At 50.5% G+C, this 21,515-nt stretch overlaps 2 protein-coding genes across 3 annotated transcripts; both read right to left on the reverse strand.

Annotated features, from left to right (window-relative positions):
• Positions 1 to 11: 11 nt before the first annotated feature.
• On the reverse strand, positions 12 to 9,949 carry VTCN1 (V-set domain containing T cell activation inhibitor 1). 2 transcript variants are annotated; one of them, XM_084501017.1, is made up of 6 exons: positions 8,441 to 9,949; positions 7,145 to 7,209; positions 6,037 to 6,384; positions 4,409 to 4,687; positions 2,417 to 2,568; positions 12 to 141 (listed from the first exon to the last, which is right to left on the reverse strand). In XM_084501017.1, the coding sequence occupies exons 1-5, from the start codon at positions 8,470 to 8,472 to the stop codon at positions 2,447 to 2,449; spliced, it is 846 nt and encodes a 281-aa protein (XP_084357143.1). In that variant the 5' UTR covers positions 8,473 to 9,949; the 3' UTR covers positions 12 to 141; positions 2,417 to 2,446. The 2 variants fall into 2 exon arrangements, with proteins under 2 accessions (XP_084357143.1, XP_084357144.1); XM_084501018.1 differs by lacking the exon at positions 12 to 141 and adding an exon at positions 1,519 to 1,895.
• A 2,942-nt stretch (positions 9,950 to 12,891) lies between these two features.
• TRIM45 (tripartite motif containing 45) lies at positions 12,892 to 19,277 on the reverse strand. The gene is made up of 6 exons (XM_084501037.1): positions 18,879 to 19,277; positions 16,474 to 17,207; positions 15,774 to 15,903; positions 13,766 to 13,880; positions 13,424 to 13,550; positions 12,892 to 13,210 (listed from the first exon to the last, which is right to left on the reverse strand). The coding sequence occupies exons 1-6, from the start codon at positions 19,241 to 19,243 to the stop codon at positions 13,062 to 13,064; spliced, it is 1,620 nt and encodes a 539-aa protein (XP_084357163.1). The 5' UTR covers positions 19,244 to 19,277; the 3' UTR covers positions 12,892 to 13,061.
• Positions 19,278 to 21,515: the final 2,238 nt, after the last annotated feature.

Raw genomic sequence — 21,515 nt, forward strand, 5'->3', positions numbered from 1 at the left:
AATGTTCTTTTACTTGCTGTATGGAGAACTGAAGCAGAATGCAGGTCCTTGGTTTAGGAGCCAGAGCCAGGCCTTTTGCAAATCATTCGCTATCTTCATGGGAAACTGCAGTTGCCACAGGGGAAATTCTCCTTCACCTGCCTGAAATGATTAAAATTATTTTAAAGGATTGCCTTCCTCCGAGAGGAAAAGGGAAGCAAACAAATTACTGTTTGGAGACTAAGTGGTGGCACTAAATCACTGCGCTATACAAGCATTGTTTTACAGTTTAAACGGTGGCCTGAACATTACCTGGGGCTGGTCACAAGAAGGATGCAGTGAGCTCTGGTACGAGTTCACAACACGCTACAGGTTTGTTTGCCACTGGTTGGGAAGGGGATGACTGCAAGGGTAGGTGCCTTTATCCATAGCGGCACGGCGGCCTAGCTGGTACGACGCACGGGAGGGAGATCAGCACTTGATACCTGCTCGCAGTGATGGCTGAGTGTACTGCCTTGTTTTTGGCAAAATAACAGCCAGATCCTTCATCCCGTGCTACAGGTTAGTAAATCCTACACGCAGTTACTGCCCCACCTTACTCAGTGTGTAGTGCATACGTGAACAGCCACTCTATTTTGGGTTTCGTGTGTTCCCTTACAATTAAACTCCAGGTGATGGGTTTATTGAGCATGTAGAAATTGTCTTCACTCTCAAGGCCTGCTGGGCACTTCCAGAACAAAGCACAAATGGCCCAAGACCTGACTAATGCCTCTGTTCGTTCAGCAAAGTTCTGAGACTCCCTCCTAAAGGAGGCTGCAAAACAGCTTAAAGCCAAAGTTTGCACAAGTTTTGCTCTGACAGTTGTTGTTTTTTTCCCACCTCCTGTAGATGCTTTCTGGGAAATGGTGAAAGATTTTGCTGAAGCTCACCCCTCTCTCCCCCAAGAAAAACAAAACCAAACAAAAACAAGCTTATCTCAGCCTGAGGAAAACACTGACTGTAAGGACCTAAGATGCAGAGATCAAAATCTGATCAAAAAGTGCAACTGAAAGTATCCTGTAAAATTAAGTAGTAACAGACGGTGCTTCAGCAATAGATAGGAAGTGCTAGATAAGAGACTTTAAAAAACAAAACGGCAAATTTGTACATGTAGTCTTAACTGTGTTGAATAACTGGGTTTATTTCTGAACTTGAACTTTCCAGTAAAATTGTGCTCCCTCTTTTCCTCCTCGTTTTTTTTAGTCATCTGTCTGCTCCCACAATTACTACTCTCCTGCTCCTCTTTTAATTCCCGTTACAAATGTCATCATCCGTCCTAATAAAGGACTTCAGAGGCTGTTTACCTTTGCGAGGTTGAAAACCTAACGCTTACTCCAGTGTTAGCAGTTTTCTAATCCACCAGTTAGCCTGTTAGGTATTTTCTAATCCATCACAATGCCTTTTTCAGAAGAGGAGATTCGTTATGGTTTTCTGAGGAGATTAAATAGATGGCTTGCAGTTTTATTAATATATTCAGGGAATCACAAAACATGAGACAGATAAAGCTCTTTGATTTGCCTGCTTTTAGTGTTCTGGGTTTGAAGGGCCATTTCCCAGGCCCGTTACAGGTAACCCTTTTCCTGTTTATCTCTGTCCACGATCGGAGCTCTGGTCACTGTGTTACTTCAGACAAGAGAACACATCTCGTTCCCATGATCAGAGTTTTTCCTTTATTTATGCAACTGTCCTTTATCACAGTCTCGTTCAGAAGCCAAAGTATCCTGTTGTTGGCACGAATGAGAAATACAAAGGAAAAATCAACTGGCTTCGCTTTGTGCCACTCCGTGCTCTCGGAACTGGGAGCTGGTCTTAAAAATTTCTCACCCCAAGAGGGAGGAAAGCATGAAGCATGTTCTGCATCAGGGTAGCTGTAATGACTGCATGGAAGGACAGAGATGATCATTTTATGGCTATTTTTTTTGTAGCTCTCCATCACCAGTTTGCTTCAATGCTAATCAATACCAAAGGCATTTGCTCTGTGATTTTTTTTTTGTTGTTTTTGCACCTGGCCTTGCAGCCATGAACTGTATTTGAGGCTCAGAGAGCGCTCAGAGCAGCAAGCCAGAAGTCAACGTTCAGGGTCAAAGAGAAGGTTGAGGAGGGAAGGAAAATAAAATCATAGAATTACGAAGGGAAAATGAAGGGAAGAATAAGCGATGGTGTAGACAGTGTAAGAGCAGAACATCTGGAGTTGCAGAAAGCGATGACAAAAGCCATCAGGGAGCCTGTGGTGGGGACAAGCCATATGTCCCACCTAACTTTGAGCTATAGGCAGGAGGAAGACATCCTCCTGTTCTGCCAGGCTTGAGTTAAGCCTGCTGCTGTGACAGAGCTCAGCAAGAGCCACCATGTGTGGTACCAAACATTTATGCTTATCAGTTTCCCTTTCCAAGCTCACCTCCTGTGTCCAGCAGCGTTTCCAACTGTTTTACAGTGACAGCAGGCACGCGGGCAGCAGAAGCATCCAGTGACAGGCTGGAAGGGAGGAGGACGCTGACTCTGCGTTCAGGTTCACCAGCTGCAGGTTGGTCCCCCTGGTAATGCTGAAATCTGGAGCGGAAGAAGAGTGAGAGGCTACCAGAAAGGAGAACACGGAAGAAAAGCAAAGTGAGTGTATTTCTTCCTCCTCATTTTTCTGAATACTGAGAGACCCTGCCTCTTTTGCTGGAACTTGCTGCTATGAAGCCCTCGCTGCAGAAGAGCTATGACCCTTTCCACGTACAATAGGAAAAAATATCCAAGCTCAAGAAGCTTTTGGACAATGCTCTCAGACACATGGTTTGATTTTTGGGTGGTCCTGTGTGGAGCCAACAGTTGGACTCTATGATCCTTGCGGGTCCCTTCCAATTCAGGATATCCTGTGATACTAAAAACTGATTGCAAATACCAATTTTACAGCAGCAAGACCCTGAATGGTTTTCCAATTAGTGGGAGAGAGGATGAAAAAATAGATTTTACATATTTTTTAGGATTCTGTGGTATATGTGCCTGAGGTAGCAAAGCTGAAGTCAAGTATCCAAAGGGTTCCCTCCAGTGCAGTGTTCCTATATTTAATTATTTAAATGTATAATTATATTTATGTATAACTTATTTAATTCTTCAGAATGACTGAGACATCTGACTGATAATACCAGTACAGAGCACAGATATGTAGCTTGGAAATATAAATCCAAATGTTTTAGTCATGTATGCAATATAATATTGCCAGTACTAAGTGTCTGATGGTCTTATTAATGAGTGGAACTACAAATCTTCTCCATGCTCTTGGTAAGTGTTGCCTACACAGGTTTGCCTTAAAATAAGAGGCTGAAGATTTAGGCTGGTATAGATGACCAATAACTTAATAACATCCTTAAACCCAGCACATCTCCTTTCAAACCAAGGTCTAGGATCCCAATTTGCTCATAGTTTATGGATCAGATTCTGTTCTGCAATTGCACTGCTGTTAAAGCAGAGATATTTTACCTAAGTGACTAAATACTTTTTTTAATATGCCTGTGAAAGTGGCCGTAGTTGATTGTTAAGGTGATCGGCTAGGATTGTGAAGTCTATCCCAATGTTTCTAGAGAAGCACTGATATTTTATTTTTCCTTGTAGGAACCGAACTAACAAATGAGTCCAATGCCAGGAAAAATGATTAGTCTAGTGATACCGGTGTGGTGCAGACATGCCTGAACGAGTTTGGAAAGATCTAGTTCATTTGCTAAATCCTGAGTCGTGCTACTATTAACACTTCAGCTATGACTGCAACTGGTGGAATGCCACAAATTCCAGCTAAGCCTTTTTTTGGTAAGTTTGTTTTCCTGTGAATTAGGACTTCTAAACACAGGGAGTGGGCTGCAGTCGGAGAAATTGTCACCAGTGCCAACTAACAGCCTCTTAGTGTGTCACCAAAAAAAAAGTGATCTAAACTGAACTGGCCAAAGAAAATGTCAAAAGTTGAGTGGGGTTGTTTGGCTTTTGTTAAGATACGAAGGAATGCATTCCTGTGAAGTGTGTCCCTGCTTCCTTCCTGTTCCCTGCCCGTCCTGTCCCCGTGCCAAGGGAATGATTGATACCGTGGAGAAGGTCTGGCACAGAAGGGCCAAACACCTCGGAGAGAGATGTGCCTGGATTTAGTGGCAGATTTAATGCAATCTACAGACACATCCAGTAGGTTTAGGCATCTCCCTATCTGGATAAGAGAATATTGACCAATCTGCCAGATCACATTTTGCTATTTGGGATCCAGCAGTGGAAAGCAAGCGGTGATCCCCTGCCTTCCCTTCCTTTACCAAAACCTCTCACCGACACAGGAAAGGCAGTGCCGCAGGAGCCCCCCCAGCACACACGGATGCATTTTTCTCCCCCCCTGCCATGCACGTGGTCTCTGGGTGGTGTTAAACCCTACCTGTCACCTTGATGTCACCTGTGGCCTTGGCAATGCTGTTTTCAATCACGCAGGTGTAGGTGGCGTTAGCGGTAATGTTATGCAGCAGGGAGACCACCTTCAGGGTGATGTTTTCGGCGTTCAGCTCGTAGCTGGTGTTGGCAGCCTGGGGCAGGCACTTCCCCGTGTGGCTGTAGGCTGTCCAGTGCACGGTGGGTCGAGGGAACCACCGCGGCGCCTCGCACTGCAGCATGTCCCCGCTGCTGCTGTTCTCCACCTGGACATTTGGGGTGCTGAAGGCTGGGGGAGAGAGACAGGGAGAGAAAGGAAACAGACTCATGTTGTCTGCATCATGTAGCTGGCGTAACTCACCACCAGCTCACTAGAAAGAACCAGAGACAACAAGAAACAGGTGAAACCGCTGGGCTTAGAAGCACGTTGCTCTGTGCCAGCAGGGAATGGGATGACCAAGGCCAGAGGTGTTAGGAGAATTAAACACCCATAAGTGAAAATTCAGCTGTGTCAGTGCACTTTTTAAGGTTGGTTCAATCTGGCAAATATGTAATACTTCGTATAACTATGATATGGGCAGTTTGTTGCTTTGAGAGTTTCTTTTTTTTTGTTGGTGGTGGTGTTTGTTTTTGTTTTTTTTTAATATATAAGTTATAAAAACAGGAAAAGGTTCTGAATATGCTAGAATTTTTACCATGCAGCAGTTCTGGCTGGAGACTTATCTTAAGTCTAGAAAGAAAAGGTTAACTTCTGTCTTTAACAGGCATGATATCCGGATCTTTGGAAAATCATTTGGCAATGCCCATTCTAAAAATAGAGGCTTTTGCAGTCGGTTAAGTAGCCAGTAGACTACGTCTGGGAAATGTCAGAAAAAAAGCAAATGCCTAAAAGTGCTAAAATAATCTTTCTCTGAAACAAGGATGTGGAAAGAGAGAGTAAGGCCATTAACACCTCTGGAAAAGGAAGAAAATATCCTATTCTCTTACATGTAATTATTTTTCCTGCTCTGGACACTCAGAAGTTTGGGACACGATCAAAAAGCTTGACGAAGCCACGCAGCACTTCCTGCCCTTTGGGACTTCATGGAGGTGGGAAAAAATAGTGTCAGCTTTCAGCTTGTGTCACGCCATGGGATGACGGAAACGGTAAAGCCACACAACCGAATTCGGCACTTCACAAAACTAATGTTTCCAAACCTCACAAGCAGTCTTCAGCTGGGATTTCCCCCCCTTCCAAGACATGTGCAATTCCTTTGGCGAGGTTTGGTGAAACCAGCCTCTTGGGGAGGAGATCCTCATGGCCACCATCAGCCCTGTCCTACACAGGTGTGGAGGGCCCCGTGGTGGCCACTGCTCACACCGGCTCCAGCGCCTGAGTAACCTCAGGCAGGTCACACAACCACAGCATGGCTGAGGTTGGCAGGGCCCTCTGGAAGCCATCTGGCCCAAAAATCTGCTCAAGCAGGGCCACCCAGAGCAGGTTGTCCAGGGCCACGTCCAGGTGGCTTTTGAAGATCTCCAGGAGGAAGACTCCACAACCTCTCCTGGCAACCTGCTCTACTGGCCAGACCTGGCCACGCCAGCCTACATGTCACAGCAGGAGTTTATTTTCTGTATGTCTGGGCAGCATTTCCTCACCTCCCGTCTGGTACTGCAGCTCCGCCGCCCCACTCCCTCGGGACGTGGTGACGGAGCACCTGTAGGTGCCGGCGTCGGACAGCTTCACATCCCTCAGCTCCAGGGAAGCGTTTCCACCCATCACCTGCTCCGCAAACACCGCCGTGCGGCCCTGAAATTCCACGTCTTGCTCTTGCAGGTGGTCCTTTCCCCCTCGAAACTCGTGAACCAGCCCGGCCACTCCAGCCTTTGCCCACCGAATGGCTATGCTGCCCATCCTGATGTCGGGCTCGAAGGTGCAGCCCAAGAGGCCGCTCTGGCCGATGTTCCCGGGGGACGTCAAGGCGGTGACGCTGATGGAGCGCTTTCCTGCGAGGAGAAAGCAGGGTAGGGTGGTAGCAATTCCAGCTAACGCAGCACCAAACCTCCAGCAGCGCAGGCTGCTCCACGCTGACGCCCCCCCCCCCTTTTATAAGATAACAAAACCAAAACAGAAAAAAATAAATTGTCTGTAATTCTACTGCGAAAGCACAGGTCAAGAATTCACTTCCTGGAGCAAAATCAGAGCTGCCCCCAAGCAGACGGGGCTCATGCGTGCCTGTGACAAGTTTTCTCAGAAATTCAGAGCCAAGAAAGATTTCCTCACCGAGCTCTGAGTGCCAAGCGCCGTTCTTCAGCCCGTGTGCATAAATCTCAACATTATTTAGACCATTCAAGAGCTCTCAGACTCTTGTCCTCTTGGAGAGGACAATGCCCTGAGTTAGCACCACAGCACTGGCAAGGCTGGGTTCAAGCGTGACCAGCAATGCTTTGCAGGTGGCTTCTGAAATGGTACATGTTGTAGCTTTTCCCTTCTTCTGTACTTTAGGAGGGCTATGCAAGAGCCAGGATGTGGTTTAATGCCATGGAGAGATACTTTGCCAAGGAATGTCAGAACTGAAGTCACGCATGAAATCCTCATTCGATCGCCTTGTACGCAATCGCCGTAAATCAAGCCTTAATTAAAGGCTGGTAGCTGGCACTTCCACACGGTGCCACACCTCAGCCCATGCTCGGGATGGAGGTTGAAGATGCCAGGGCAGGATTTCATTGCCCCTGGCACCAGCAAGAAATCTGAGCAGCCACATACCTGAGACACCAAACCCGATGATCAGGGCGATCACCGCAGCCAGGACGATAATGACCATGGTCAAGCTATTTGGGGGGAAAAAAAAAAAAAAAATTACAATGTTACCATGCAGCCCACCTCCCTCACACCCAGCGTGTTTCCGCAGAGCTGCTGGTGGGCAGGAGGTGGAGGCAAGGTGGTCTGGAAACTGTGAGCTGCCTGAATCTGGGATGCCCCATGTGCAGAGGGAGCAGTGGCTTTTGCATCAGAGCCTCGGGAGGAGAACACAACTTTCCCAATGCATCCGGCAGCTCCCTGCAAGAGAGCCTGTGGTGTGCGTAAGACTGCACTGCTCCTCCCTCGCTTACCATGAGCCTGCATCAGTTGCTTACGAAATTTTGCCTGAATCTGAAATCTTGCCTGAATCTCCTCAGACGCCACGATGGCAGGGCTGATAAGGAGCTCGAGGGAATTGCACCATGTGGGTAAGTCCCTCCTGCATGAAGCAGCAGGGATGGGAGAAGGGGAAGACGGGCTGGAACAGGGGAGAGAGGAGGGTGGCACACCTGCTCCTGGTTTCCACCAGGCTGCGTTTATAACCAGGGGGCTGCAGCTCTTGTTTTTGGGTGGCCGAGCACCCAGGACCGATTGCCAGCTACTGCCTTCCCTGAGAGCAGGCAGCCAGGGACAAATATCAACCTGGCAAGCGGGCTGCTGTCTGCTCCGCAAGCTGCCTGAGCCCAGGGGAACATTGCTGCACCCCCTCACCCTCCCAGCATGAGCAGTGCAGTGAGGAAGAGGGGTAGCCAAAAAGGATGGGATTTGGGGTTCCCATGAGCCTTTGATGATTGCAGAACTCTACGTTTCTCAGCCCATCATTTCTATTTTGTGATATTTTTTCTTCCTGTTCTTTTTTTTTTTTTTTTTCCTCCCTGAAGTCAACAAAATCCTCCCACTGCTCCTCTGAAGCTTCCAGAAAGTCTCCTCCCTCCCTGGGCCGTTTCTGCAGTTCAAGATGAGCCCGAGGAGGCAATGGCCTCAAAGGAGCCAGCTGCTTGCAGTGACCTGCTGCACACAGGGCAGAAAAGGGACGCTGGCAGGGCTGGAGGACTGCTCTCAGGGCAGCAAGGGGCAGGCACTCATCTTTTCACACCCAACGGTGTGAATACTCTGGTATTTCAGTAGCAGTACATAGTCAAGCTGCAAAGAAATGCACCCATGAAAGCTCCAGGCAGCAGAGTGATGCAGTCAAGGAGTCTGGAAAATGCAGTTCCCTCCCTCCTCTCCGTCCCGAAGCAGACGCAGATAATGCCATACCTCCAGAATATGACCTGGCCTTGGGATGCCATGGTCGCCGCACCTACGAAGACAAAACAAACTCCAGGTGCCCGAAGGACCCACGCAGCGTTCAGCACAACTCCTGCCCTTTGCACGATGCATTTTCCAGGCTGTCCTGCTTAAATAACTGAACTCAGCTAAGGGGTGGTGAGTGCAAGCAGTGAACTCTCAGGAATGAGGAAGCATGGAGCATCTCAGCTCCCCCTGCCATGCCTTTGACTGGTTAAAGTCACTGGGGAACAGGGGAGACCTCCTACACCATCCATTAAGGAAACATTTAATTTGATTTAAAATTAAATATAACACAGTCCATGGTCTGGTAGCTGGATGATCCCGAGGTCAGAGTGCAGCAGTCTCCCACGCAGATCCGCAGATGACCCATCACTGGTGGGGTGCAGACAGGTCCCACCTGTGGGTCCCCTTCCTGGCCCCGTTTGCAACACGCAGCTTCTCCTGCTGCTCTGCTCTGTGCTAAGAGGTTCCTCTGAGCTCAGAAGAACCACACCGGTGTGGCGATGGCCCCTTTTCTGACTGGTGTTTTCTTCTACTGAACTCCTCCAGACCAACCTACTTCTCTTCCCTGAGCCCAGCTCCTGCTGCTTTCAGAGTCGTTACGGTAGACATGGGGGGATGCAAAGGGAAGAAACTGGAGCAGACTCTCCGAGCCTTTCCCTCAGTGTCTGGTCTCACTTGAGGCTGGGATTAGGCTGAGTAACTCGTGGGGATAAGAGGCTGAGAAGGGCAGAGAGACTGCGAAGAGAAGAGAAGGGAAGGCAGCTTTCACCACTGTTTGGTTTCCCAAAAGGGAACCTGCATATTTTATCATCTATGTGTGGACTGCTTTCCAGGAAAGATGGTAAAAGGGGAATTTTTGATAGTCCTTTGACATCGCCAGTGAGTTTCGGTGGTTGGTGGGAGCTAGCAAAAATGATGATGTCTGGAGGAACTGGGAACAGTCAAGCCCTATACCCAGTCTAACCAAAAACAACAACAAAACAATCACCACCAACACCAAAAAACAACATTAGAGGTTCAGATAAAGATGCAGCATAGTATCCACACTCATCAGTAACCAAACTAGCTGCAAAGTCTACTCCTAATGCTCCAATATGGGCTGCTACTGAAAGCTCGTCCTTCATCGTACAGCCTCCGAATGGAACTGAGGAAAGGACATCTCAGAATCACTTATGCCCCGTGATGTTTGCGATAGTTTAAACTTAAAATGCAGACTTTATACAGTTTTCACTTCCTCTCTGCTTTGGCAAGGAGTAACACTTTTTAGTCTGATTCATTTTGTAGCATTCTGCTGATCACCAAACTTGTTGCAGATTAGCTAGGCATTACCAGAAGCTAAGAATATCTCTAGGCCATCCCATCTGGTGGAAAATAAACTTGAAGAAACATCCTCTTGCCCTCGGTGACACCTGATTTACAGCTGCCCTTGGTGCACTGCGCGAACCAGGCGTCCCCTTTCAGCACTGGTTAACTCTGGGGCGACGATCAGGTTACTGCCACTTTGGAAAAACAGGTCTGGCTCGGGCACAGGCAGCGCTGGGGGGACCAGGGCAGGTCCCATTCACCCGGGGTAACATCACGTTAATTACAGAGTAGTTCTCAGGCTGGAAACTCCCCCTCTCCATACGTTTGTAAGGTAAAAAATTAGCTATTAAGGATATCTAACATAAAAAAATAAGGATCTGTGTGTACTGGGTCTGGTGGTAACAGAATCCTTTCAGCTCTTACCACTTCTGGATTTATTAGCGATAATCCCACCAGACATGATGGCAGGAGCTGGTCCCACATGGTCTGAAAGCTGGTGAGCGTCTGGAGAAGAGACATCGGCTTCCTTGGCTGAGGCTGCAGAAGGCCCAAAGGGTTACTGGTTTTGCTGGGCCCCAGAGCTGGCCACATCACACACTGCCTCTTGCCCGCACGAGGGAACGGTGTGGGCAGGAAGGGCTGAAAGTGGGTCAGGAAGAAAAAAATAATAATAAAAAAGGAGGGGGGGAAGGGCAAGAAGACATTCAGTGGTCTGCAGGAGGCATGGGCACAAGAACCAGACGTGCCCTTCGTGGTACAACTCCAGAAGTAGTAATTGTTCCAGGAGAGTTCCCTCACAGCAAGTTCATGCCTTATTTCAATGTCACTGGAAAGCTGGCGAAGGTATCTGTGAAGGAGAAGAACCAGGAGAAGATGCAGTTGCAGCCAGCTGACAAGCAGCAGAACTTGATGAAACGTTCAAGAGAGGTGAAGGCGGTCAGCAGGCTGAAAAAGATGAAAGCTATCCTGGGGATTTGGCCCAAAATGTTGGAGACCATTCTAGCCTCGTGTCCCACACCACTAACAATGGTGTCAAGAGGTGCCTGAGGGACACTGCAGACGGATGCACCGGTGGAGCCACCCTCGGGGCTGGAAGGAGAGCCTGGTGCTGCCTCATCAGCTCTGCCTGTGCCTGGCCTCACCTCAGCTTGAAGGAAAGGTGGAAGAGGCAGCAGCCAGAGCAAGCCCTCACCTCAAAACAGGGGGGTGGTGAGCTGCCCTGGGCTGGAAATGGGTGAGAATCACCACAGTAGGATCCACTACCCTCCCATGTTTTCCCTGCCTGGAGACTAAGTCATCCTCCTGCCTCGGAAAGCTTTTCCTCACCTTCATCACTTTCTTTCCTTTTTTTTTTTTTTTTTTTGGCTGCAGTTTCATGAAGGTTTTGTGTTCACTGGTGTAATTCTTGTGATCAGCTTCTTGGAAAATGTCAGCGCCAGGGTGTATAAGAGATGCATAACATGAAAGCATGTTCCTCAGCTCCACGCTCCTCTGTGTTGGAGAGGACAGTGATATTTTAGACGGAACTTTTGTGCTGAGAAGGCAGTGCTGTGCTTATGTCTTCCCTCTGTAACACAGCTGGGAAGTTCCAATTAAAACCGACACACATGGAGGGGTGGGAGGGCAAGAAATAGAAAGGCACAGAAAAAAAAAGCCACATTTCTTTTTACAACATCTTCCGTTTCTGAGCACATAGCGAGGACAAGAATGGGTTATGGTTTGTTCCATTAAAGATTGCCTCAAATTAAACTTTCACTTTGAAATTTCAGAGTCAGCAGCTCGGGGGCTTAAATTGCCTAACTTGGAGACTTAAACTGCCTAACCTTGCCCTGTCTGACAGCCCTTTCTGGATGATTAATGGGCAGCTATAACCAGCATTTGCATAAGGCTATCTGTCTCCTTTGCTGGGAGGAAGAGGTTCCCAAACTGGCTTTGTAGGAGGGAAGAACAACACATCAGTCTTCTAGGTCTGAGCAAGCAAACAGACAGCACAGATTTCTGCTTTAACAACCCGGCTATTATCCTTCAGAAAGCCAGAACCAGCCCCCGCTGTTGACACTAGAGCAGCATTCCTCTCCCCAGTGACCAACAGTCAGACCTTTGTCCCCAGCCTGGCTCCCCAGGCAGTGCTATGAGACCCCAGTGACACGCACCTGGGGCTGAGGTTACTCCCGGGGCAGCAGCGTTCCCGGTGTCATTGGCACAAACTTGTTTTGTTCAGGAAGGTACCCAGGCAAGTGGCAGGCAGCAATCTGCACATTAGCAGGTGCCCTCACTAGAAATTGCCTCTTCCTCCTCCTCAGAGAAGCTGCTTCCCCAGCTATACGTTGGCAGCATGCACACAAACCCAGGAGATGCATCCTCCCTCCCCTGGGGTGAAGGGAACAAGCTCTCCTAAAATCAGAGCGTTGCAAACCCAGCAGATCTGCTGAAATACATCTCTTAATGCTGCTCTTCCCTAAGTTTGGGACAGCTACCTGGGAGCTTGCACCTCTGGCTCCTACAGAGCCCTCAAACGTTTCCTTGGAGAGACGGATGCTCTCCTGGATCCCACATCACCCCCAACAATGCTGTGTCCCAAACCATCTCCATGGAGAACACGCAGACCAAGTGAATTACATTCTAGTTCCTGTTCTCATCGGTGCCGTGGGTTTTTCTTGAATTTTTCAGTTAAATTACTGATCTGCTTTGCTCCTGCTTTGCAGGGAGGGTGTAACAAGACTACAGCCCACCTGGAGAAAACAAGAGAGCTGCAAACACAACAGATCCCAGGAGTGCGACTGCGCTATATGCACACATCTGAGGCCAGAACCCAGCCAGGTACCTGAGGGGCAGGCAGAGGCCGCACTGAGGCTGCCAAGCCTCTCCCAAGCACGAACACAAAGACTGGAATGCGCCCCAACAAGCAGCTTTGGCCTCTTCGAGAAGGACAGCAGACTGCCGATCCCGCAGAATGAGGTACACCTTGACCCTCCTGTGAGGTAACTGCTCAGACCGAGTTTCCCCTCAGAGGCTGAACCCACAGGTCTCGAGTCCTCAAAAGTGCGGGCATCAGTACAACTCCTGGAGTTTGCTCCTGTTCGGGCACAAAACAACCTTGCACACACATCCCCAGGCGGAACATAAGGCACAATTTTATTTTCCCTCATCCCATTCCTCAGTTCACACCCGTCGCAGTGTTATTTTCTGGCAACAAGGCTCTGTAGTGATTGCGGGGATCTTCGTGGCTTGCGCTCATCCACCAGGAAGGACCTGAGCTCCCCGGGGCTCACCTGGCTGCTCAGAGTGCCACCGTCCTGAGCAAGCTCCTCTGTGAGCTGTCGCTGGGCGGCCCCAAACACTCCGAGCTCTTTGTGACTTGTCCACAGCATGACCAGTGGGGACAGCCAGGGTGGCCTTTGTGCCCATGGCCACAGCCTTGGTAGCCACCTGCAAGAGAAAAGGCACCATCAGCTTGACCAAGAGGGGGTCAGAAAATCCCAATGTGCTATAAAGTGAGTGCTTCAGCCCCAGGACTTATCTAAGAAAGGGAGGTACATGTGTATTTAAACCCAAAATTGCCAGGGTTCCATAAAAAAGGGGAATGACCAAAAAAAACAAACCCTCCTGATGTCAGCAGCACAGGGAAAGCTGCACGCTCACCTGGCATGGTCCCCCCACAGGCACAGCGTGCGGCTTTCTGCCCTCCACTCGAGCAAAACGTGCAGCAGTGGAACACTCCTTGGTGCTTGCGGAACTTGCTTTTCACCGTCAGGGTGAATGGCGAGCCCTGCAGAGGACAAGCAAGCAGAGGATAATATCAGATGGTGTGTCTGCATTTGCAGAAAACCAACCGGGTGATCCTGTCGGTCACAGATCAATATGATCAGTTTTAACTGGCAAGCGATAGCAGCAATCCTCAGAAAGATTTTATGTGAATACTTAGAAAGGGAAAAGAGTGTAAAGAAGAACCAATAAAAAAAGAAAAAAGAAAAGAAATGCTACCTGTACATGCTGCCCCTTCACACAGACGCAGACAGCATATAAGCCCGGCTCCTCAGGGCTGTAGGAAACATGGTAGGTCCCATCACCGTTATCACACACCGTTGGTTTGACTGCACTACGAACAGACAAAGAGGAGTCCCAGAGGTCAGTGACTGGCAGAAAACTGCTCCCGAATTCACACATGAACCACTGTTTGGCCTAGATATGTGGTCAGCTCCTCATCCTCACCCATGTTCAGCAGCTGTGGGTCTCGAGCGAGCTCGACAGGATGCGTGAGCAAGGCTCGAGCACTGAGCGGCTTTCACATACACCTGCTACCGGGAGCTGCAGTAACCATACAAAGGAAGTCACACAAAGCTAAGCTGTGCTGCAAGGATTTGTGGCAGCGCTGAAAGAGCAGAAGACGACTGACGGCACACTTGCAAACCAGATGATCCCATCTGATAAGAGCCCTCAGAAATGGGGTAAACTCAAAGCTTCAGAGAGCAGCTTGCCTCCAGGAGAGCCCGTGAGGAAGACGTAAGGCAGGTTTGAGTCACTTCAACCACTACCCAACTGCATTGACCCCAACTTTTCTCTTCGACTCTCTGAGGAGTTCTAGCTCCTTGCTGGTGAATCCCCCCTTTCCCAAGTGAAGTTCACCAGGTTTTAAAGGGACCCTGGAGGACAGAGTGACAGGGAAAAAGCATCAGCTAGTTCCTTGGGAACCGATGGCCTGTTTCACAGGAAGAGCCTTCCGCAGAAAATTAGCAAGCAGCTCTGCGGGGAGGAAGGTGTTCTCCCTAATCCTCACTAATTAGCCTCTTGTGCCCCGCGACATGAATGTCTTTAATCTTCCAGATTTGCAGGTTGTATTCCCCATCCCCCACCACTTCACATCAGTACAGCTGCCTACATCATTTCCTGCCATGAACTGTGTGGTGACACTTTGTGCTCTTCAGTAGCTGCCGTGCCTCTCCCCAAAGCCAGACAGCTTTCAGCAACGGATGTAGCAACTGCACAAGAAACTGAGTTAATGTGGCCACAGCGACCTCTACCCCACAAAGCAAAATCCACACAAACCTCCTGTTTACACCTTCCCACAACACGAGCGCACCTGACAGAGGAAGGTATGTTGGAACAATATTCTTGAACAATGATATTTTATTGACAGGCACCTATGCACCCAGTAGTTTCTGTGTGGCTCATCAATACTTCCCCATAGCAAGGAATTTTAGCATCCTATCCCTTTTCTCATCAGGTCATCCCCCCAAGACTGAATCCTGGAAGAAGTTAGGCTGGTTTCTTGCTCTAGCTGCAGTGTGTGTGCTATAAAACAGAACAGAAGCTTTTCTAAAGAACTGAACCCCAACTGGTTCTGTTATTTGCATTAATGTCTCGCTGCTTCAAAGAAGAAGCGTGGATGGAAACAGTCACAAAATATTTTTCTGGTCGGTCATTTTCACTGTGGAAATGGGAGGTCGAGTGCAGCCTTCCCTGCTTGTGCTAGAAAACCTTCAAGCGTGGTAAGGTGCTCAACACTTGCAACTACAGGAGGAAGCATGGTAAGTCCTAACAATGATCTTTTTTTTTCCCCAGAATGTTAATTTAAGCACTTCCATCAACTGCCAGAGGTTCCTGGGCTGAGCGGCCTGGCTGTCTGACTCTGATGTTGTTCTACACTCGTTAGGTTTTAACAAAACAGGAGCCCTACGTGTCTGCTGGTGGTGGTGTGGGGGAAGCAGCAACAGCTCACTCTGACAATGTGCAATACCCACTGTGAACTGAAACCTTTAAGACTCGGTACAAGTGTGAGTCAAACTCCACACGGCTGTAAATGACCGCTAGGAAGCACTGCTATGCTGGTGGGAAGAACCGTCCTGCCTTTTCCCCTGCCTTTCCCCCCTCCAGATCGTGACCCAGATGCTGAAGCACTTCCACCCACCTGCCCAAACGAGGAGGGAGCCAGGGGAAGGGAGACAGAAAAGCAAACCCAGTGTCTGTTTGTTTTTTTTGCTGAAATACCCACCAATCCTTCTTGTCCTTGTGGGTGATGGTGACCCTGACGGACTCTCCTCCCCTCCGCAGCTGCTCTCCTGTGCTGTCATTGCAGAGCAGGGTAAAGCCAGTCAGCTCGTTCTGACGGGCGATGCAGAGATCTGTAAGGCAGAGAAACGGGACAAGAAAGGATTCAAAAGAGCCACAATTGCCACCTCCTGCCCACTTGGTAGCATTTCACTCCTATCAGAGCACAACCAGGGCTCTGCTGCTGGCTATACAGCTCCCTCACCCACAGGAAAAAGCAAATGCACACTGGGGACCAGGAGAGTGCAGAGAGCCCTGTATGGACCACCCTGTATGGACCAGGGTGCTCATGGCCCAGCTGGAGACTTCCCACCTCCAGGGGCACTGTGCAAGCTGGGGGGAGCAGGAAGAGCCCTGGGAACCTCAGCGCTTACCCTTTGACATGGGAAGGAGCGAAGGAGCCCCGGGTCTGTCAGTGATGTTGCAGAGGGCGGCTGCAGCTGGTTCTCGGGCTCCCTGCTCAGCACAGCTCCTGTGGGATCTCATCCCCAGCAGCTGCCACCTCTAGCAGGGCTCCAGCCTGCTGCATCCCTCCGCCCCCCTGGCCTGCAGGGAACCCCCGGCGCCTTAAGCCGCACGCTGCGTGGGTACAGGGAACGGAGAGGTGACTTTAGGGAGCACTGAGCGGCACAGCACCCCATTACCTTCCCCGTGCAGGGTACACTTGGCTGGATCAACCACTTTATTGAGAATGGCCCCAAAAACCTCATAGCCGCAACACTGCCCTGCCCTCTCCTGGGGAGAGAACTGGATGCTGTCGTCCACGCTGGGGCGGGTGCTGTAAGCGACGCTGTTCAGCTTCGCCAGCCGGCTCGCCACCACCCCTTTGGTGATGAGGATCTCCAGGTCCGAGCCGCTGCTCAGCAAGCGCTCCGTGAACTCCATGCCTGTCCTCATGTCCAGCAGCAGCTGCTGCAGCTGGGCCTTCTGCAGGTGCAGCAGCTTTTCCTTCTGCACCTTCAAGTCCTCCAGCTGCTTCAGCAGCCGCTCCCGGTGCTCCTCGACGGCTTTCACGTACCCGCTGGCAAACAGGCAGATCTCTGCGGCCACGGCCTCTGCACGAACGCGGACGGCGCTGCCCATGCCATCGATCTGGCTCAGCGCGTCCTCCAGGGTGCTCACGCGCTGCTGGGTGCTTTCCAGCAGCACCCGCAGGGAGTCCCCGTGCCTGTGGACAACGTTGCTGGCCAAGTCATAGGGGTGCTGCCGGTGCCTGTCCACGACACAGTCCCGGCACACGGGCTGGTCACACTGCTCGCAGAACAGCCGGAGCTCCTCCGATGGATGGGACGGGCAGAAGAGAGGCCTCCCAGCCTGGCCGCAGTCCTTGCTGCTCTCCAGCTCTGTCACAGCGTGAGAGGCGGTCTTCTTCTGCCTCCTAGAAGGGAGCAAGCACGAATTTATGCACGTTGGACACGCAATGCAAGCACCCAAGACACCTTGTGAACGCCTGGCTCCCTGTATGCTGTCAGCACGATTTTCAGACACAAGAACCGCGTGCCCCACCATTGCCACACACAGAGACCAGGGAGCGGGCTGTCAGGCTGCTCCTGCCAGCAGCCCCTGCACGGAGCCTGACAGAAGTGGGGTTGCTGCAATTACCCGCAGAGCCCGCCGTGACAAAGGCAGCAGGTGGGTGATGTGGAAAGTCTTGAAACAGAATTGCTCACCCACAGTCAGGTCTGGATAGGAACAGGCAGTGTCAGGCTCCTTAGCTGCCAGCCCAATGATTTCCATCAGCTTTAAATGTGCTGAGGCAAATGAGCTCTAATAACCCTTAGGGGGAAATCTAGTTCAGGGAACAGCCGGACGACAGTCTGTTGGTAAAACATTGATTATTACAGAAGTCAAACCCCATTTCCTTTCGCTGCCAGGTTAGACCCCATTCAGAGGAGACCAAGGATTGGATACGAAGAGCCTGTTTTACCCAGCCATCCACTGTGTGACAGGGCTGCAGGGGAGTATTTGCATTTTGTGCTATTTTGGATGCCGTCAGCTGGTTACTGACCAGAACGTAAAAGCTGTCCCTCCTTCCTTGTCTCCTGCACTAATGACTACGTGTGCAAAAGGTGACTTTTGGCAGTTGCAAAGGGAGCTCTGAGCCACAGGCTGAGAAACACCCCGAGGACCAAGGTCTAGAGTTGTTCTGGCAACACAAAGCAAGCTAATCACAGAGCAGGATGCGGTCTATTTTGCTTTTGCTTCCCAGTAATTTCCCTTGGGTCCAGCACACTTTCAGTGCCTTCTACCATTATTTGCTTAACATCCTTCACATTGACACTTCCCTGACTTTGACCTCAGACATCTCTCACTTATTCCAAAAGACATGACAGTGGCACTCAGATACTTAGAAATCTTCCCTGCCCACCAAGAAATCGCTTCAAAACTGTTTTCCTTGGCCCCTGTTCTGTTACACCATCAGGAAAAGGCAGGTGCAAGCCTGCAGATGTTAACAGGGCGAAGAAATGGTACCCGTTCATATGGCAGGAAGCATGCCACTGGGACAAATTTTCTGCTGCTTTATGCCCCCGTACAGCTATTTCTGGCAGTGCAGCAGCAGGCTGCTGATCAAGGTCTCGGTCTATCGCTCTTCAGCAGCTCGCAGGGGCTGCAAGGCATTAGCTAACCGGAATGGTATGCCAAAAATTGCAGCCCCACGGAAAGGTAAGAGCCTAAGTCATTCCACCACAGGCACCAGTATCAGCAGGGGGAAGGGCAGCGAGTGGCTCCTTCTGGGGAAGGAATTTGCTATGAAATGGAAAGGAGCAGTGAATGAAGAGGGAAAAGGCCGAGCTGATTAACCCAGGCTAAGAGACTGCCCTGCCTGCTGCCTGTGGGTGTTTTCCTCAGCCGGCCTGTGACCTCCTTGCCTCAGAAGGCCACCCAGACTTCCTGACACTTTTCTCCCAAGCCACTTTCCTCTGCCCTGCTCACCGCAGCCTCCTCCTCTGCACCTCCTCACCCGCCTGCAGCCACCTCTCCCTCCTGCCCTGCTGCCAAGCCCCTCTCCGAGCTCAAAACCCACCCCGCGGGGAGGAAGGCGCCTCACCTGTGTGCCTGGCGGCAGAAGGGGCAGAGGGCGGCCCCGCACGTCTGGCAGCGCCCCACGGCCGCCCCTTGGGCGCACAGGTCGCAGCCCGGCCGGCCTCGGCCTAGCGCCACGTAGTCGGGGGGGAGCTGCCCGACCCCGCCCGGCGGCAGGGCCACCTCGGCGTCGCACAGCGGGCACAGCACGCTGATGGCGGCGGCTGCGGCGGCTGTGGCGGCTGTGGCTGAGGCGATGCCCGCCCGCGCCGGCTCCCCCAGCCTGCCGAGCCGCCTCAGGCAGGGCGCACACAGCGAGTGCAGGCACGGCAGCAGCCGAGGCGCCGCGCAGGGCTGGGCACAGGCCGGGCAGCGCCAGGCGGCCGCCATGCCGCCGCCCCGCTCCGCCCGGCATCCCGCTAACGGCCGCCAACGGCCCCCAACGGCCGCCAACGGCCCGCCCCGGCTCCCCTCACGGGCCCGCCCCGGCTCCCCTCACGGCCACCCGGCGCCCGCCCCCCCGCCGTTGCTACGGGGGACGGCCGTTGGGGGCGGTTGGCCCGGGCTAACAGCAAAAGACAGACACTTTATTATTATTATTATTATTATTATTATTATTATTATTATTTATTATTATTTATTATTATTATTTACGTATTTCTTTATTTTTTGGTTGTCTTTCGAGCTTTCTGTGCAATAAAGCAAGCGGGCTCGAGGCGTGCTCGCCACAGGGGCGTTTTCTCCGAGCTCCCCAAACTCACCCGTTCTCATCTCATCCCGCTTCATCTCTCTCCAGCACAACACGCCGTGCTCTCGCACACATCGCACCCAAACCCCAAAATCCGCTGTGTGATCGCTTCCTCCTCTGCCCCACTCTTTGCTGAGGCGCTGGAGGCACTGGTTTTGCTGCTCAGACACCTGCTGTCCTCTCCAAGCCAGCGCTCTGGCAGCAGCTCCTCTCCCCACCATGGGCAGAAGTTTCCACTTCTTCCATCCCCATACTTCAAGGTTTAACACCTGAGCGTGACTGCTCCACAAAGCTGCGGAAGGCCACCTTGGACCAGCCTTCGCAGCCAGTCTTCGCAACAGAGCCTTTGCCTGCCTGCGAGTTGTGTTCAGTCGGGTCTTTGTGGGTTTTCCTCCTGGATGGTCACAAAATCGGTGAACAGCCCAGAACAGAACAGCTGCCTGGGCGACCCAAGCAGAAATAGTGTCACCCAGCCCAGGTTCCTCCATGGCTGCCCTTGGAGATCATCCGATAACTGTGTTGACTCACTTCACCTGGGAGTTCATAATATTGTAGGAAATGGGCTTTGAAATGAGATAACATTAAAGATGCTTAGACTTAGATGGTATCTACAGAATTACTTTTATCCGTCTAACTTGTAAGCTCCTCAAAGAATGAAGTCAGAATTGTTTAAAGCAGAAAAGGTCTTTTCTATAAAGCCACGTTGACTAACAGCGATGATACTGGTAATAACATGCTGCATTCAGCCCTTCACGACTGGACTTTGCACCAGCTTTCCCATTAGTTAGCCTAGGAATCACAGAACCATTACGGTTGGAAAAGACCTTCAAGATCATCCGGTCCAACCACCCCACTACCACCAATATCACCCCATAAACCATGTCCCTATCTGTCCCATCCTGCTGGCCCTTTTGAATACCAACATGAAACAAACGACGTCTGAGATTCTGGATTTTAAATTTCCTAAATTGTGTTAAAAATCAACAAGCAAGGGAGATCTTCAGTCAGTGTTTTTTTTTTTGTTTTGTTTTGTTTTGTTTTTTTTTTTTAGGACTGCTGAGAGCAGGTTATCTAAACCGAGCAATGTGTAAATACTTAATATCGTTAACAGTGTTAACAACACTTTGACTCATAATGGCTTAACAAAGGCATCGTCTTCTTTGTGCAATACACTCAAATCTTTCCGTGTCTTTTATGCGGTCAAGGCTAGGTCACGGTCAAGTGCTAAAAACCTTGAAGCTAATCAAAAAAGCAAGGTGTCTAGCGGCCTCCTTTGGATGAACTGTTAGCAAGTGAAGTGGTTGCTGTAGGGGTTAGAGAGGATAAAAGTTGCAGTCATTGTGAGAGGAGATGACTTGATAACGATGTTAGATGTCGTGGCAGAGGGGAAAGACTGGTTCTTTCAGCCACTTTGGTGGAAGGAATAGCAAATGATGTTCTAAGTGTGGGTGTGGGAAGAAAATGGTAGAAGAATTATAACATAGTCCTTGCGCAAAAACAGGCGAGCTATCTGGAGAGAGGCAGCATCTTCCAACGCTGCAGAAAGAAGCTGAAATAAGTCAAAGCTGGCAACTGCAGAGGAAAAATGATGTTCCAGCTGAGCTGATTTGATCCAGTCATGTCCTCTGAGGCTGATTGGGTTGGAGCACAGGACAGATCGCTGCTGATTCACGTATCCAGGAGTTGCCAGCACACATCTGCAGCAACCTCCCTGTGACTGGAGGAAGCGACAGTGAAACAGGCGAGAGAGAACAGTCACGAAAGCCTCCTGAAACTCTCAGAGAAAGAAGAGAAGCAGAACTGCCAGCAGAAGTGCTAACCTAGTGGCCTGGGAAACTGAAGCAGCATTAGTACAAACCCCAGTGGTGCTTTGGTTTTGGTTATTTTTCCTCACAATGTTGCTTTCTTGGCTAT

Source organism: Aythya ferina (assembly GCF_964211825.1).
Source record: "Aythya ferina genome assembly, chromosome: 1".
Classification (NCBI taxonomy): Eukaryota; Metazoa; Chordata; class Aves; order Anseriformes; family Anatidae; genus Aythya; species Aythya ferina.